This window comes from Vulpes vulpes, chromosome 2, assembly GCF_048418805.1.
Source record: "Vulpes vulpes isolate BD-2025 chromosome 2, VulVul3, whole genome shotgun sequence".
NCBI classification, from domain to species: domain Eukaryota; kingdom Metazoa; phylum Chordata; class Mammalia; order Carnivora; family Canidae; genus Vulpes; species Vulpes vulpes.
This window is the reverse complement of record NC_132781.1, coordinates 99,066,450-99,082,911: the sequence shown is the minus strand read 5'-3', so window position 1 is coordinate 99,082,911 and position 16,462 is coordinate 99,066,450. Positions and strand designations below refer to the sequence as shown.

General features: G+C 35.5%; 1 protein-coding gene across 1 annotated transcript in view; it reads left to right on the top strand.

Annotated features, from left to right (window-relative positions):
* The window catches only part of C2H10orf67 (chromosome 2 C10orf67 homolog), a 140,567-nt gene extending 128,996 nt beyond the window's left edge, over positions 1–11,571 (top strand). The window contains exons 14-17 of the mRNA XM_072745131.1: positions 9,504–9,584; positions 9,671–9,728; positions 10,063–10,145; positions 11,503–11,571. Of these exons, the coding sequence (XP_072601232.1) occupies positions 9,504–9,584; positions 9,671–9,728; positions 10,063–10,145; positions 11,503–11,571 (291 nt within the window). The remainder of the gene's footprint in view (positions 1–9,503; positions 9,585–9,670; positions 9,729–10,062; positions 10,146–11,502) is intronic.
* The last annotated feature ends 4,891 nt before the right edge of the window (positions 11,572–16,462 follow it).

Sequence of the window (16,462 nt, the reverse complement as noted above, 5' to 3'; positions counted from 1 at the left end):
AGACAATACCTTAGTCACATCTGTTCGCCAGACAAAAACTACTCTGATTTCTATCACTGCAAATTAGTTTTGCCTGTTCTTAAGACATGTATAGATGGAATCACAGAGTAAATATTCTTTTATGTCTGTCTTGCTTTACTCAGCGTAGTGCTTTTAAAATTGATCCAGGTTATTGTGGGTATCCTTAGCAATTGTATTGCTGAGCAACATTCTATTGTATGAAGAAGCAATAATTTGTTTATCTGTTCTTCTCTTGATGGACTCCTGGGCTGTTTCTAGTTAGAGGCTGTTTTAGGGAGGGGAGGAGAAGGTGCTACAAACATTCTTATGCTAGTAATTTCTGGAAATATATTTTTGTAACTTTCAGGTAGGACTGGAGTAGCTGGGATGTGGGATATGTATTTTTGAGTTTATATTCCAGAGTATACCACCAGCAATATTTGAGAATTCCTGTGCTCCATATCTTCCCCAACTTGATCCTGTCAGTTTTTAAAGTTGAGCCATCCTAAAATCACGTCTCACTGAAGTTTTAACTTGCATTCCCTAATAATTAATGATGTTGATATTTTTTGATGAGCTTATTGGCTAATTTTAGATCTTTTTTCTTAAAGGGACCATTCAGGTCTTTTAAAATAGTTGTGGCACGTGACTTAAAATTTACCATCTGAACCATTTTTAAGTGTGCAGGTTAATAATGTTAAGTACATTCACATTGTTATGAAACCAATCTCCAGAACCCATTTTATCTCACAAAGATGAAACTCTGGGGCGCCTGGGAAGCTCAGTCAGTTAATCGTCCAACTCTTGATTTCAGCTCAGGTCCTGATCTCAGCATTGTGAGATGGAGCCCCATGGCGGTCTCTGCACTCAGTGGGGAGTCTGCTTGAGACTCTCTCTTTCCCTCTTCCACTGCCCCTCCCCCGTCTAAAATAAACAAATAAATCTTTTAAAATAAATAAATAAAATGAAACTTCATATCCATTAAACATTAACTCCCCATTACCCCTTACTCCCATTTTTGTTTGTTTTTAATTCTTATTGCGTTATAGCATTTTGTTATATATTCTGGATACAAGTCTTTTGTCATATACATGTTGCAAATATTTATTCTCACCCTGTAGTTTGTCCTTCCATTTTCAGAACAGTGCCTTTCAAAGGTCAGAAATTTAAAAAAATAATTTAGAAATTTTTAATTTTAATGAAGATCAATTTAGCTCTTTTTTTTCCTGTGGCAGATTATGTTTTCTGCGGCCTTGACTGTATCTCATATTCTGCACTCTCTCTCTCTCTCTCTCAAATAAATAAATAAAATATTTTTAACAAATCATGATTTCTACACTTCTTTAGTTCTTTATTTTTATTTATTTCTTATAAACCGGACCATGTCTTATAGTGTCTTTCTTTTTTTTGTGAAAGGAACATTATCTTTGCTGCTATGCCTTGCCCTGACTGAAGCCAGTTTAGTATTTGCTTTTTTGCTGATTACCTTGGCTTATTTTCCTCCAGTGGATATTTATAAGCTATTTTCATTAAACCTGGAATAGATGCAAAAATTCTCAGCAAAATATTAGCAAACTAAATTCAGTAATTAAAAGGATCATTCACCATGATCAGTGGAATTTATGCCAGGGATGCCAGGATGGCATAACATCCTCAAATCAATCAATGTGATACATCACAAGGATAAAACTCATATGACCATCTCAATAGATGCAGAAAAAAGCATTCCTTTTTGAGAATCATTAATGATTTTTGATAAAAACTCTCAACAAAGCAGGTATAGAGGGAATGTACCTTAAAATAATAAAAGGCATATATGATAAGCCTACAACTAACATATTCAATGATGAAAAAGCTGAAAGCTTTTTCACTAAGATTAGGAACAAGACAAGTATGTCCACTCTTGCCATTTTATTCAACATAGTATTGGAAGTCCTAGCCAGGGCAATAGACAAGAAAAAGAAATAAAGGACAAACAAATTGTAACGGAAAAAGTAAAACTCTATTTGCAGATGGCTTGATATTGTATATGGAAAACCCTAAAAATTCCATTAAAAAAAACTGTTAAAACTAATAAAAATTGCCGGATACAAAATCAGTACACAAAAATCTGTTATGTTGCCTTATTGTAATGATCAGAAAGAGAAATTAAGAAAACAATCCTATTTACAATTGCATCAAAAAGAATAAAATATTTAGGACTAAATCTGACCAAGGATATGGAAGACCTTCATATTGCAAACTGCAAGATATCAGTGAAATAAATTGATGGAGATATAAATAAATGGAGAGATATTCCATACTCACAGACTGGAAGAATAAATATCATAAAAATGTCCATACTTCCAAAAGAAATATACAGATTCAATGCTATTGCTAACAAAATTCCAATGGTATTTTTCACATAAATAGAACAAGCAATCCTCTTATTTGTATGTCATTACAAAAGACCCCACATAGCCAAAGAAAAAGAAGAAAAGTAGAAAGCATTATGCTCCTTGATTTCAAACTACCATACAAGATCATAGTAATTAAAACAGTATGGTATTGGCATAAAAACAGACCCATAAATCAATAAAACAGGATAGAGAGCCCAGAAATAAACCCATGCATAGGTGGTAAATTACTTTATGACAGAGGAGCCAAGAATATGCAATGGGGAATGGACAGTCTCTTCAATAAATGGTATTGGCAAATTGAATAGCCACATGCCAAAGGATGAAACTGGACCACTATCCTACACCATACACAAAAATTAACTTGAAATACATTAAACACTTGAACATAAGACCTGAAGCCATAAACTTCCTAGAAGAAAAGATATGTGTTAAGCTCTTTGACATAGTTCTTGGCCATGATTTTTTGGATCTGACCCCAAAAGCAAAAGCAACAAAAACAAAAATAAATAAGTGGGACTACTTGGGATGGATAGATAGATAGATAGATAGATAGATAGATAGATAGGAATATTGTTCTGCCCTAAAAGAGAAGGAAAATTACAATTTGCAATAACGTGGATGGACCTTAAGGGCATCATGCTAAGTGAAATAAGTCAGACAGCAAAAGACAAATATCATATGATCTCTCTTATAGGTAAAGAATATAGACAAACGAATACCAAGCTTAGAGATACAGAGGACAGACTTGTGGTTGCAAGAGCCAGGGGGTGGAGGGTGGGAGAAATGAATGAACTGTTTTGATTTTTTTAAGTTTAAATAAATTGAATTTTAAAAATATTATGTTACACTGTATTTTAACTAAATTTAAAATATAATTTTAAAATTTAAATTTAAGTACAATTTAATTAAATTTTAATAAAATTTAAAATAAAAACTTTAAACAAGTTTATTATGAATGAAAAAAAATAAGGAATTCTTTATACAATTTGGAAACTAACCCTTTGTCAATTATATGTGTTGCAAAATGTCTTCTTTCAGTTTTGGATGGTATTTTGTTATCTTTTCATAAATAAATGCTCTTAATCTTGATGTTAATTTAATTACTAATACTTTCCTTTTTGCCTTCACATTGTTTCTACCTTGTTTAAGAAGACCTTACCTAACCTTTTGTCACAAACATATTCTTTATGATTTTTAAATATTTTCCTTTGCCTTTCATGTTTAGAGGCTTAATCCCTCTAGAATTGATAGTGTATAGGAAGGTAGAAGTCTGATTTCATCTTCTTTTAATACAGAAAATCAACTGAACTAGCATCATTTATTAAAAAGTCCATCTTTTCCCTGGATACCTAATTCTGCCTGTTATGTATATTATATTAAGGGTTCATATATTTAACAGCCTGTTTCTGTCTCTCTAATCTGTTCTACTGTTCCATTTGTCTATTCTTGTACTAATATGACACAAATTTAATATATTTACCTTTATTATGTCTTTTTCTGATAAGGCAAATACCCTTACCTTGGTGTTGATCTTTGCATTTCCATATAAAGTTTAGAATCAAATTGTTAATATTCACAGAAAAAAGCAGAAACATAAGAAACAAAAAAATTAAATTGGGATTTTGATTAGAAGTTCATTAAATCACATCAATTTGGCTACAGTTGACATCTTTACAGTACTGAGTCTTCTAATCCATAAGCATGCTATTTCTTTTGTCTAGATTTGATTTCAGTAGAGTTTTATAATTTTCTCCACAGTTTAATAAAATTGTTGTTTAATTTAATATTAGGTACCTTATATTTTTACACTACTCTATTCTAATGGGTGAGTTGCATATTTCTTCATGTAATTTGTATCAATGTTGCTTTATATAATTTGAAGATGTGTTATTAGATGCTTACTACTTTAGAATTATTATGTCCCCTCTGATAAATTGAACATTTTACTGTTATTATATGACCCTCTTTATCTCTACAAATGCTTTTTGCCTTGAAGTCTGTTTGGCTTTATATTACTATAGCTGCCTACCTTTTTGTAGGTTATTATTTTCATGTGTTTTTTTCTGTTCTATCACTTTCAATCCTTTATATGCTTATGCTTTAGTTGTGACTCTTTTAAGCAGTATATAGCTAGTGTTAGAATTTGTTCTTAATCCAGTTTGACAAATTTCTGTCTTTTAACTGGAGCATTTTTTCTATTTAAATGTATTGTGGTCATTAATTCATTTGCGCTTATTTCTATCTTATTTTGTATTTTGTATTTGTCCTTCTTTTCTATGTTTTTCTCCTTCTTGCATTCTTGTGAATTGGCTAATTTGTTCTCATATGTCCTTTAGAAAGTTATAAACTTTATCAGGAAAACCCAAGGTTTTATACCTTTATCATCCTCCTGAACAGTAAGATTTCTTTAAGCAATTAAATTGAAATCACCATCCACTGTCAGTCTATTAGGCTGTGATGTCATATATTTTAGTTCTATCTGGTTTCCTTTATCCCCACAGCATATTATTATTACAGGTTTACTTGGTTAATGTTTGAGTTTACTTATATATTTACCACTTCCTTTATTCACAACTCCTTCTTGCATCTCAGACCTTTCATCTCCCGACCTCTTTCCTTATGTGTGAAGTGCATTCATTAGAATTTCCTTTGTGGGGATTTGCTGGTGGGTAACACTCTTCAGTTTTTATTTCATGAAAAAAATGTCTATTTCTGCTGTTGTTGAAAGATATTTTTGCTAAGTATAAAGTTTTGGGTTGATGGTACTTTCTCTTTGCACATGGAGTGTATCATTCCATTCTCTCTTAGTTTCCGTTGTTAGTAGGGAATTTTTCTCTTTTTTTTTACTGTGGTTTCCTTAATGTTAATTCCTTTTTGTCTCTAACCACTTTTAAAACTCTTTTTCTTTAATGTTCTGCAATTTTGCCATGATGTGTCTAGTTGTAGATTTCTTTTGTTTATTCTGCTTGAAATTCATTGTACTTCTTGAAAGTGAAGATTGGTTTCATTTGTTAGTTCTGAAAAGTTTTTAGTCACTATTGATATTTTGCCTTAGCCCTACTATTTCTTTTGAAACTATACTTTGTCCTTCTGTCCTCTATAGTCCATATTTTTCTTTTATATTTGGCCCAACTTTGTCTCTGAGCTGCATTATAAATAGTATATTCCATTCTATCTTTAACTTTATTAAGTATTTTTCAAATATGTGTCTTTTTTTGTTAAAATTGTCACCCAGGGCAGCCGTGGTGGTGCAGCGGTTTAGCGCCGCTTGCAGCCCAGGGCCTGATCCTGGAGACCCAGGATCAAGTCCCGCGTCGGGCTCCAGGCATGGAGCCTGCTTCTCCCTCTGCCTGTGTCTCTGCCTCTCTCACTCTCTCTGCATCCCTATGAATAAATAAATAAAATCTTTTAAAAAAAATAAATAAAAATAAAATTGTCACCCAAATTTTAATTTTACTTGTTATATATATCATTTTTAAGCAATGCACAAATAAATTTTGTTTGGTTCTTTTTTCAAATATGTTTACTATTTATTCATCATCAAGCTTTGTTTTTCATTTCTTTTTTTTTTTTTATGATAGGCACACAGTGAGAGAGAGAGGCAGAGACACGGGCAGAGGGAGAAGCAGGCTCCATGCACCGGGAGCCCGACGTGGGACTCGATCCCAGGTCTCCAGGATCGCGCCCTGGGCCAAAGGCAGGCGCCAAACGCTGCGCCACCCAGGGATCCCTGTTTTTCATTTCTTAAAATATATTATACACACCAAGTTTATATTCTATGGCTGAAAATTCCTGTATCTGAGGATTAGAGGGTCTAATTCCACTATTTTTTGTTTCTACTGCAGCCACTCATGATGTATGTAAAGATTTTTGATGATTTTGATGATGAGCTGTTCACTTTTCCTTTACAAAAAAAAAATTGAAGCCTGAACTTAAGAGGAATTCTTACATAAAAGATTTTAATGTGCTTCTGTCCATTGCCATGAGCACCATCACTATAGAAGTATATTAAACTAAATGCTTTTAGCCTATGGTGTTTTAGACCACAGGTGAATTCAGCTTATAGACAACATGGACTAGTTATTGATTAGGAATTCTCAGGAGAGTTTTTTTCTTCTTTAACTAAGGGCCCAACCTTGGACATTTTCCTTGCAAACTGCTTGGGAGAGCCTTACTTGAAGTTGCATTTAACCCTTACTGCGGTTATAGTCTTGTTGTCCCAAATGTATGGCGGGGTAGACATTTGTTACTACACATTAGGTGGGTCTTGGGCTTCAGAGTCACAGGACCCTTTGACAACTCTTGCATTCATTCATTAAGTTTGATGAATACCTTCAAAGTGAATGGTAGCTCCAGGATGGAAGACTTAGGTTTCCATCTTCCCTTAGTCTTAGACATGCATATTCTTGATTTTTTTCATCAGCTTTTGTCTACATTTAAGAGTATTAGAAGAGGAAGTCTTATTTGGATTTAAACGTTCCCCTGTGTTTTAATCACCAGTCATCTTTCCATAACATATCCATAATTCCTTTCCATTTTTTCTTACCTTATTCTTTTCCAGAGACTTCTGCCTATATTTCCTAGAAGCCATTTATTCCTATACTCTTCTTTGGGGCTCAAAATCTCCATGAAGTTTTCCTCTAGATCTCATAATAGACCTATTTAAAACTATATACTTCTTCTGATTCCAGGATACTGTTTAGATGATTCTATAGTTGTTTTTTTTTTCATAGTCCCTGTTTTATTTATTCTTTTCTCATCCTTGACAGGATGAGACATATTGAAACCTAATATTATCAACTGCATTCTCTTGTGTATTGCTTAAATATGTCTTTCATACTTACAATTGGAAGGCAGATTGTATCTGCATACCTATTTCTGATCTAAAATTTACCAGGATTTTACCATTTTCAGTCCTGCCATGGAGGTTACATTTCCTCCTACACTCACTACTTGAACATATGAAATGATGAAGGACATTAAAAACTTAAATTCCGGGATCCCTGGGTGGCGCAGCGGTTTGGCGCCTGCCTTTGGCCCAGGGCGCGATCCTGGAGACCCGGGATCGAATCCCACATCAGGCTCCCGGCACATGGAGCCTGCTTCTCCCTCTGCCTGTGTCTCTGCCTCTCTCTTTCTCTCTGTATGACTATCATAAATAAATAAAATTAAAAAAAAAAAACTTAAATTCCTAGAAGTCATACATTTAACACTGGCTTCTTTTACCATTTTCATGAAAGAGTTGAAGGTACTGAGGGAAGGACCCATATGGCTTCTTCTGGGAGAAGAATTTTCTAGTCAAGGAAAAGGCCATTGGAAGACTCTAATATGGAAATGTGCCTTACATGCTTGGAAAGCAAAATATCCAGTGTGCCTGGAGCAAAGTGAAGGAGAGAAAGCAAAGAGAGAAAATACCAGAGGAGAGATCCCTGGGTGGCTCAGCGGTTTAGCGCCTGCCTTCCGCCCAGGGTGTAATCCCGGAGTCCCGCATCGGGCTCCCTGCATGGAACCTGCTTCTCCCTCTGCCTGTGCCTCTGCCTCTCTCTCTGTGTGTCTCTCATAAATAAATAAAAATCTTTTAAAAAAAAAAAAAAGGAGAGAAAATACCAAAAATGTGGTCAAAGGAATCATAGGCCTTTGATTTTTTTAACCCTGTAAAATTGGGACCCTTTCAGAGCTTTGAGCAGAGGAATAAGATGATCTCACTTCACATTTTAAAAGTACAATTCTAGCATCTACAGAGGGCTTAGGGAGAAAGAAGCAGGTTAGGAATATGAAGTGATACTGGTAATATGATAGTACGGCTTGGATTGCCTTTAAAGAGGAAAGAGACAAAATGAGGCAGATACATGCCTGCAGTACTACGTAGTACTATGTACTGTACGGTACTAGATTTTTAGGTGTACATAGCAGAATGGATGGATCCTGAAAACATAATACTTAGTAAAAATACTTAGTGCTTAGCAAAAGAAGTGGGAACACACAAGGAATACTGTGCTTCACTTTGAATCTAAGATGTGCTTAACATTGGTTCAAGGTTTTATGTCTCTAAAAGAGAAAAGTGCTGCCAATTATACTGTAACATTCCATCTATTACAGGATGCCACCCAATTTTAGGGATATTAAATACCAGAAGGCTTTGCCTTAGAATCAACAAAATAGGATAGCACATAACACCACTAACATAAATTAAAAAGCATGCACAAAAGTATGTATTTTTGCAAGAACATATCCAAATAAAAGATACACATAACATATTTAAATCGTTTCTTTGAGGTGGTAACAAAGAGTGGGAGTGGCTATGGAAAATAGAAAAATACACACAAACAGCCCCGTGTGCATGCATGTATATATCACACAATTCAAGAGAGAAGCCCTGAATAGGGAAAACTTGGTATAAATCGCCACTATTCATCCATGGACCTGAGAGCTCTTCTTGATTTAACATGCTTAGTGTACCTTTCATCCTTTTCACCTGCACATGTTTGTTGTTGTAATTTACTTTGCAATATATGATACTGGGAACAATTCTGCTTACATGCTGCTGCTCCTGACCTCCTGGAAGATATACTTTTGGCTTTTCACCATTCAGTTCCCAGGAATTAGGATTAATCCTGCCACAGCTTCCTGGAGCAAGGAGGTGATAGGGACACAACCCTGTGATACCTGGTCAGTTACAAGTTGTAAATCCCAAATGGAGTAGAGATCATCAAAAGGAAAGAGAGTCAAGGGACAGAAGATAACTATACTTGGGGTAAGCAGAGCATAATGAGGAAACTAGTCAAATCTCTAAGTTATACATCTGAAATTAATGTAAGACTGTGTGTCGATTGTACTCAAATTTAAAAGAAAAGGAAGTAGAGTCAGAACAGCCATTGAAGAAAACATTTTCTTGAATTTTCTATCAAAGTAGCCCAAATGAGGAAGAGGTCCATCTATTCCATGGATTTCAAGGAAATGATTTCCCCAGCCCTATTTAAGCAAATAAATTAAGAGCTTAGTTTTCGTGTCTTGGTTAATTAAGGACTGAAGAACATCCTACATCCATTTGATTTGATAATACTTCCTCTTGATAACAAAATCAATACCTTCTACGCCTTTCAGAAATTGAAGCCTTTATTCGTGCAGTCTAAATTGAACTCGATGACAGGTTCTACATCTTCTGGAAGTGATCATACACCTTTGGTAGGTAGATTATTTTTTCTTTCTTAAACATTTAATTAGTTGCTATTATTCAACCTCAGTAATGAAACTTTTTGGTTTACCTGCAGATAGATAAGGACCTGGATGCAGTCAGTGATCAGATATTTTCCCCCTCTTTATCAAAAGGTAAGAATCTTTACTGTTGGGGAAAAAGGCTTACACACAGAAGGAGTACTTGGTCTAGATTGACCTCTCATATTTGTTATCCTGAGGCATTTGGAATTCTAGGTGAATGCATGGCTTTTTTTCAGCCAGTTTATAAAACTAATATGTAGGTGTGCTGAATAAAAGAATGCTAATATGCATTTCTGAATATTGGCCCCTGCTAATTGAAAATGAATTTAATCATATTTCAAAACTAGAAACTATCTCAATTGGGATCCTTTTCTATTTTATTAGTCAAACTGCCAACAAACCTGAAACTCCTGTTGAATTCCCATTTGTCCATTTTAATAACTAGAAAAAAAGTTTGACTATTGCTCGCATACTTTATCTGCCATCGGTCCTTACAGGGCTTTAAACTGGATTCTTTTGGAACTGAAAGTATGTTTTGTCCATAAGCTTCTATAAGTCTTCAGGAGATAGCCATGCTTCCTTTTCTCCATTAAACAAGTTAGATGAACAAAATATATGATATTATTAGTTTGTTTTTTTTTAAAGATTATTTATTTACTTATTCATGGGAGACACACACACATACACATACAGAGGCAGAGACACAGGTAGAGAGAGAAGCAGGCCCCATCCAGGGAGCCCAACGTGTGACTCAATCCCAGGTCTCCAGGATCACGCCCTGGGCTGAAGGCGGCGCTAAATCGCTAAGCCACCCAGACTGCCCTGATATTATTAATTTGAATTCTTATTAATGATTATAGCCAGAGTCAGTAATTTCTGTTTTTCATATCTGGGAATTTTTAAAGGTAGAATTTTACAATAAATATTTATGCAAGTGAGAAGTATGTGATAAGAGTTTAAATCCTTGGGATGCTTGGGTGGCTCAGCAGTTGAGCGCCTGCCTTTGGCTTAAGGTGTGATCGTGGGTCCAGGAATCGAGTCCCACATCGGGCTCCCCGCAGGAAGCCTGCTTCTCCCTCTGCCCATGTGTCTGCCTCCCTTTCTGTGTCTCTAATGAATAAATAAATAAAATATTTTTTAAAAAAGAGTTTAAATCCTGGGCCCTAATTTTAAACTCTACTTTTTAGAAAAAGTTTGTATTTATCTATTTGAGACAGAGAAGAAAGAGAGAGAGCAAGCATGAGTGAGGGGAGGGGCAAAGGCAGAGGGAGAAGCAGACTGCCCCCTGAGCAGGAAGCCCGATGTAGGGCTCAATCCCAGGACCCCAAGATCATGACCTGAGCCAAAGGCAGACACTTAACCAACTGAGCCAGCCAGACACCTGTAAACTCTACTTTTTGAAAACTATTCTACTTCAGCAGAGAGGAACCTTTCTTCTGGGCTTCCATGCAACAGAGAGGCTTTTTCTGTAGTGCTCACATTATAGGTAATATCTGTTCTGAAGGTGCCTGCCCCAGGTACAGAGAAATCTTCCAACAATCATAGGGCTGCCATTTAGAAAATAGTAATGCCCAGACTCTGTAACACAGTGCCAGATTGCAGAGTGGCTACCTTTTAATGGTATCAACGGTTAAATAAGATTAGAGAAAGAAGACTAGATCTGTTGAGTTATTGGAAATTCTACTTACACAGGTAAGTTACTTCTAAAACATCGTAATGTATTAAGAGAAGAGAGACTCTCATGATTTATCATAAAAATCTAGATTGTTGAATTTGGAACCTGTGGCTGGCCTGACATTTTAATTACAGAGTTTCATTAACAGCAGCATCCCATACCCCAAAAGATTCAATTGAGGAATTTGCATCCAAAATTGATTGCCCACAGGCAACCAAACTGTTTTTCAAATGTCCATTTGAAGTGGTACACATGAACCTTGGTGGCCACCTGGAGTAAAAGGCAGCCCCAGCTGAAACAAACGTCATTTCTTTGCCTCCACCCTGAAAATGCAAAAGATAGAGTTATTTCTACCTTACCTACTGAAAATCCTCCTATGATTCATTAGTCTGCTCCTTTGCCTTACTAGGTAAAGTCAAATGTAAATGCTTTTTTATGATCCATAATCCTGCAGTACTCCACAAAGATCTATTATTCTGAATATTAATCTGCATTGCAGAGGAGATGTATATGACAATGGTCACACCACATGCCTTGGGACAAAACTCTGAAATTTCTTTACTAAATCTCTGATACAACTTTGATATGTCATGTTGTTCTCCTTAAAGATAATGTGGGGAAATAATCCAGTGAACAGAATTTTCTGGTTAAGTTCCAGTTAATCCAAAATTTACTAGAAATAAATTTTCTATTTGTAATGAATAGAAATGAATAAATGAATGCCAGGAGGAAAGCTGAATTACAATTTGCTAAGTCGAGGAGTAACTGACTTTCATTAGCACACAGATTATGGCTACTGGATGATATTCACACTAGACATTCAAAGGGCCAAAGTATCTTCATGAAACAGGTCATTCCAAGTTTTTCAGATCCTTCAGATGCTTGAGTACCCCCTTCGGGACCCTAGGAAATAGTTTGATTCATTATTACTCTTTTCAAGCACTAATTCACAAGTACATTATCAAAGAGGTGTTTAGCCACATGGTTAGTATGTACCTGGTTTATAGACAAATAATTATTTTCTATAGCATGGGGTATTACTGTAACCTATCTGGTGATGGACCCTGAATCAAGCTCTTTAAAGTCACCATTGTATTGAGTTCCATTTTTTAGACTATGTAAATAGAATATTAATATTTTAAATACTTACTGAATATTTAGCCTCCCTGTCAACAGGATCCTCACTGTTACACCAAAGAACCTAAGAGTTTCCTCAGTTATACTTTCACACTACAAGGTTCTTCTAAAATTTAGGTATAGTTAACATTTAGTGGATTTAGGTACTATTGTAAATGTCTTTCATGTTTTAGCTTTAATCCTCACAAAACCCTAGGAGGTTGGCACTCTTGCCTTCCCCCAGTCAACCTACAGAGATAGAGAGTTTACTAGACAGAGTTGACTAGGCTACCAGAGTTATACCACAAATAGGTGATGCCACTGGATTCAAGCCCAGACAGGGTGGCCCCAGGGCCCTGGCTTGTCACCATTTAATTATATTGACTTGTCTCAAGTCAATGCATGACCAATCGCCCCATTCTCAACCACATGCAATGGGAATATATGAGATATAGCAGAGAGGCCATGGAGGCTGACAGACTTCACTTCTCATCCTAGCTCCAACCACTTACTTACTGACATCATCTCAGATCCCTCTGCTGTGGAAAATGGGAATGGTGACCCCACCTCATAGCTTTGTGATGAGGATTATGTTATGTGCCTAGCTAACCCCTATTTCTCTGAGCTATTGATCATACTTTCCCCAAGTCCTCCAAATGAAGTCTGCAAACCTATCACTTAGCCCACCACACCAGGGTCCTAATGTCCTCAGCCGTAGACTGGCCTGATGATTTAAAAGAACCAGTGTCTCCTCTGGTTCTTCAATAAGAATTTTCTTATTAAGTTATTTAAGTTATTTTTCTACCAACATAAGCATAAGAATTAAATTGATCATTAGTATCAAAATATACAGTACGTATTTTGAAAACAGTGAAATAAAACATAAAGTATAGTTTAAAACAATGTTATATCAGGTGATCCATCTTTTCTAAGCAGATTGAAAATGACTTTTTGTTATATTGCAAGTTTTAATCCAAAAATTCTAGAGGGAACGACAGATTCACTAATGAAATGTAGAAAAAGAGATAAATAGCTTAAAAAGAGAGATAAATATATCCTTGTTAATATAAGGGAATAAAAAATGAGGTATGATACGATCTGCAAAATTTCAAAGCAGTTTTTACGCAGTAGTAATGATCCCAAGAGAACCCAGGTAACATTATTAATTTGTTTGCTACTTAACTGTGATAAAATTTGGGATCTGAGCTACCCATTGTGTACTGTGCACTGCCACAGATTTTATGTACTCAAGAAGACCTTTCTCACAGTCCAGTAATTAGGTGCTATTGACATTGTAATCTTTGGAAATGTTCTTAATGAGCCCCAAAGACACGAATCTCATAGATAAAACCTCAAAGTAACACTGACCCTTTAAGTGGCTTTGTCAGTAAGAGAAAGCTCAAACATAAATATCTGAAGCACAGAAGAAACCCAAATTTAAACGTAGATTACATTGTTTTGTTCATTCTCTGAGATTTTCGGGGAAGAAACATTGAAGAGGTGATTTTCAAAGGCTTTTAAAGACTAGTGTAACAATTGTAATATATTTGAAATAAGTAAAAAAAGCTTTTTTTTTCACCCTTTGAAGCTCTGGACTTGAAAAGTGGTTGTTTTTTTTTTAAGTGTGTTTCCCACCAACTTGTAAAAATAAATACTGACAGTAGAGTTCAGTTGCCCCTGTTTTTAATGCAAAAATAATTTTTAAAATCACTTAGAAATTGCAACTTAAAAGATAAAAAGCAAAAGAAATTTCAGGAATAGTGTAGGCATTATTTTACAAATTATTTCTAGATTTTAACTATAATTAATATAATTTAGTACAGTTTTCAAATTTATATTCAAATGCACATTTTATAATATTGCCACATTTTCTACGTATGAATATAAGCAATATATAACATCATTTAGCATGTAATTGAAGGCTATTAAAAATGTTAGAAGAAAGCATTAATCCATAAATATGAGTTAAGTACCAGGACTAAGCTAATTTACTAAACATAATATATTAAGGGGTCTGTAAGTGTTAAGATATCACTGCCACCAACTTCTCTACTATTTCCCTATTGTCAGGGAAATTACCAAATACCTATTACCAATTACCTATTATTCAAACAGTGTATTTTTAATTTATAGATGACATCCTTGTCTTTGAGATTTGGGCTGATTCTCAACTACCTATCCTTGTGAATTTTTCTGATTCTTCCTACCTATATTCTAGAGATTATTTTCTCCTCGAGTCATGGGATTTAGGATATTACATGGTAATGAAAGCCTGGAAGGTCAGCGGTACATCTCTTAAAACACCTTTCCAAATACAATGAATTCTCAGTGACATAGAAAAGAGTCAGGACACCTGGGTGGCTCAGCGGATGAGCATCTGCCTTCAGCTCAGTGCGCGATCCTGGTCCTGGCATCAAATCCTGCACCAGGCTCCCTACGGGGAACCTGCTTTTCTCTCTGCCTATGTCTCAGCCTCTGTGTGTCTCTCATGAAGAAATAAAATATTTAAGAAAAGAGTCAAAATGACCAGTTGGGTTAGAGAATTAACCACAAAAATCAGAAGTTCTCTATCTAACTAGGACTCTGTCCCTGGGTCAGAGAGATTAAAAAATGAAAAAAAGAAAATGAAAGGTAATCTCTCCTTTGAAAACACAGTGTCAATCTTTGACATAAGTAAGCAGGCAAATGACTGTGAATTTGTGAGATCATAAAAATTGAGTAGAAAAGAGGGCTAAGACATGTGTATTTTAAGAAGTACTTTATTAATTTGATATCAGGACTGTCTTAGGGTAATTTAAGTCTAGTGATGCTTTTAAGTATATGCGGGTAATGTTTCATTTAATAAATGCCACTAAACACATTCCTAATTATGCCCCAAACTGATTCTTAGAGCTCTTCAAGGCATAAAACACGAGACAAGAATGCATTCTTTTTAAAAAAAAAAAAAAAAGATTTTATTTATTCATGAGAGACAGAGAGGCAGAGACATAGGCAGAGGAAGAAGCAGGCTCCCCACGGGGAGCCGATGCAGGATTTGATCCTAGGACCCTGGGATCACCACCTGTGCCAAAGGCAGACACTCAACACTGAGCCAGCCTGGTGGCCCCAAGAATGCATTCGGGGGTGCTTCATTGTTCATTTGTCGGACCACGAGGCGAGTCCAGCCAGCCTCTCCGGATCCCAAACCTTCCCTGCCTAGTTGCTGCCCTGTTAGTTAAGAGGGCTTCTAAACCATGTAAGCCTTTATGGTGATAACAAAATACTGAGAAAGGGTTTAATTAGGACAGAGATGGTGGGTATTACTTTTTAAACTTAGGAATGGTTCTATTGCAGAAATCACAAAGTGTTGTAACATACAGTGTGTAGATTCATGCAAATCTGTGGGCATATCATGTGCGCCCTTAAAGAGATAGAAACGACATCTTTGAATGCGAAAGATACCACGTGAATATTATGTTCAACCCGAGGAACCCAAGTTTGGAAACTGAGGGAATAAATTAAAAGCAGGTATTTGCATTAGTGTATCAGAGTATCAGTGGACTACAGTCTTCAGCTGAGTATGTTCCTGGCAAGCACAACTTCTTTAATGTCGGTTTCTCATCTTAAAAGAAACAAGCACATAGAAAAAAGTAGGCCATGGGAAAAAGTGAGTTGTCCGCAATTAAATTCTACACAGTGTAAGATAGAGGTTACAAAAAAATTATAAAATAATCTTATGATTTGTGTTTTCCTCTCAGTAGGAATGAATTGAGGAAAGATCCAATTTCTCCATACACATATTTAATGCAGAAACTATTTTGATTTTTATTGTGTTATAATTCAAATACTGAGAAAACATAGGATTACATTACACTTGGCTCTGTTAGATTTTGCCATGTTTGATTCATAGAAGAAATAAAACAGTGAAGGTTGAGTTGAAGCTCCCTGACAGTATTTCTTCTCTTCCCTCCCCAGAGGAAACCACTGCCCTGATTTTGTGTATTTTATAATATCTCTGCATATCTGTTTCTGCATATTTTATAATATTTCTGCATATATATACTATATATAGTTA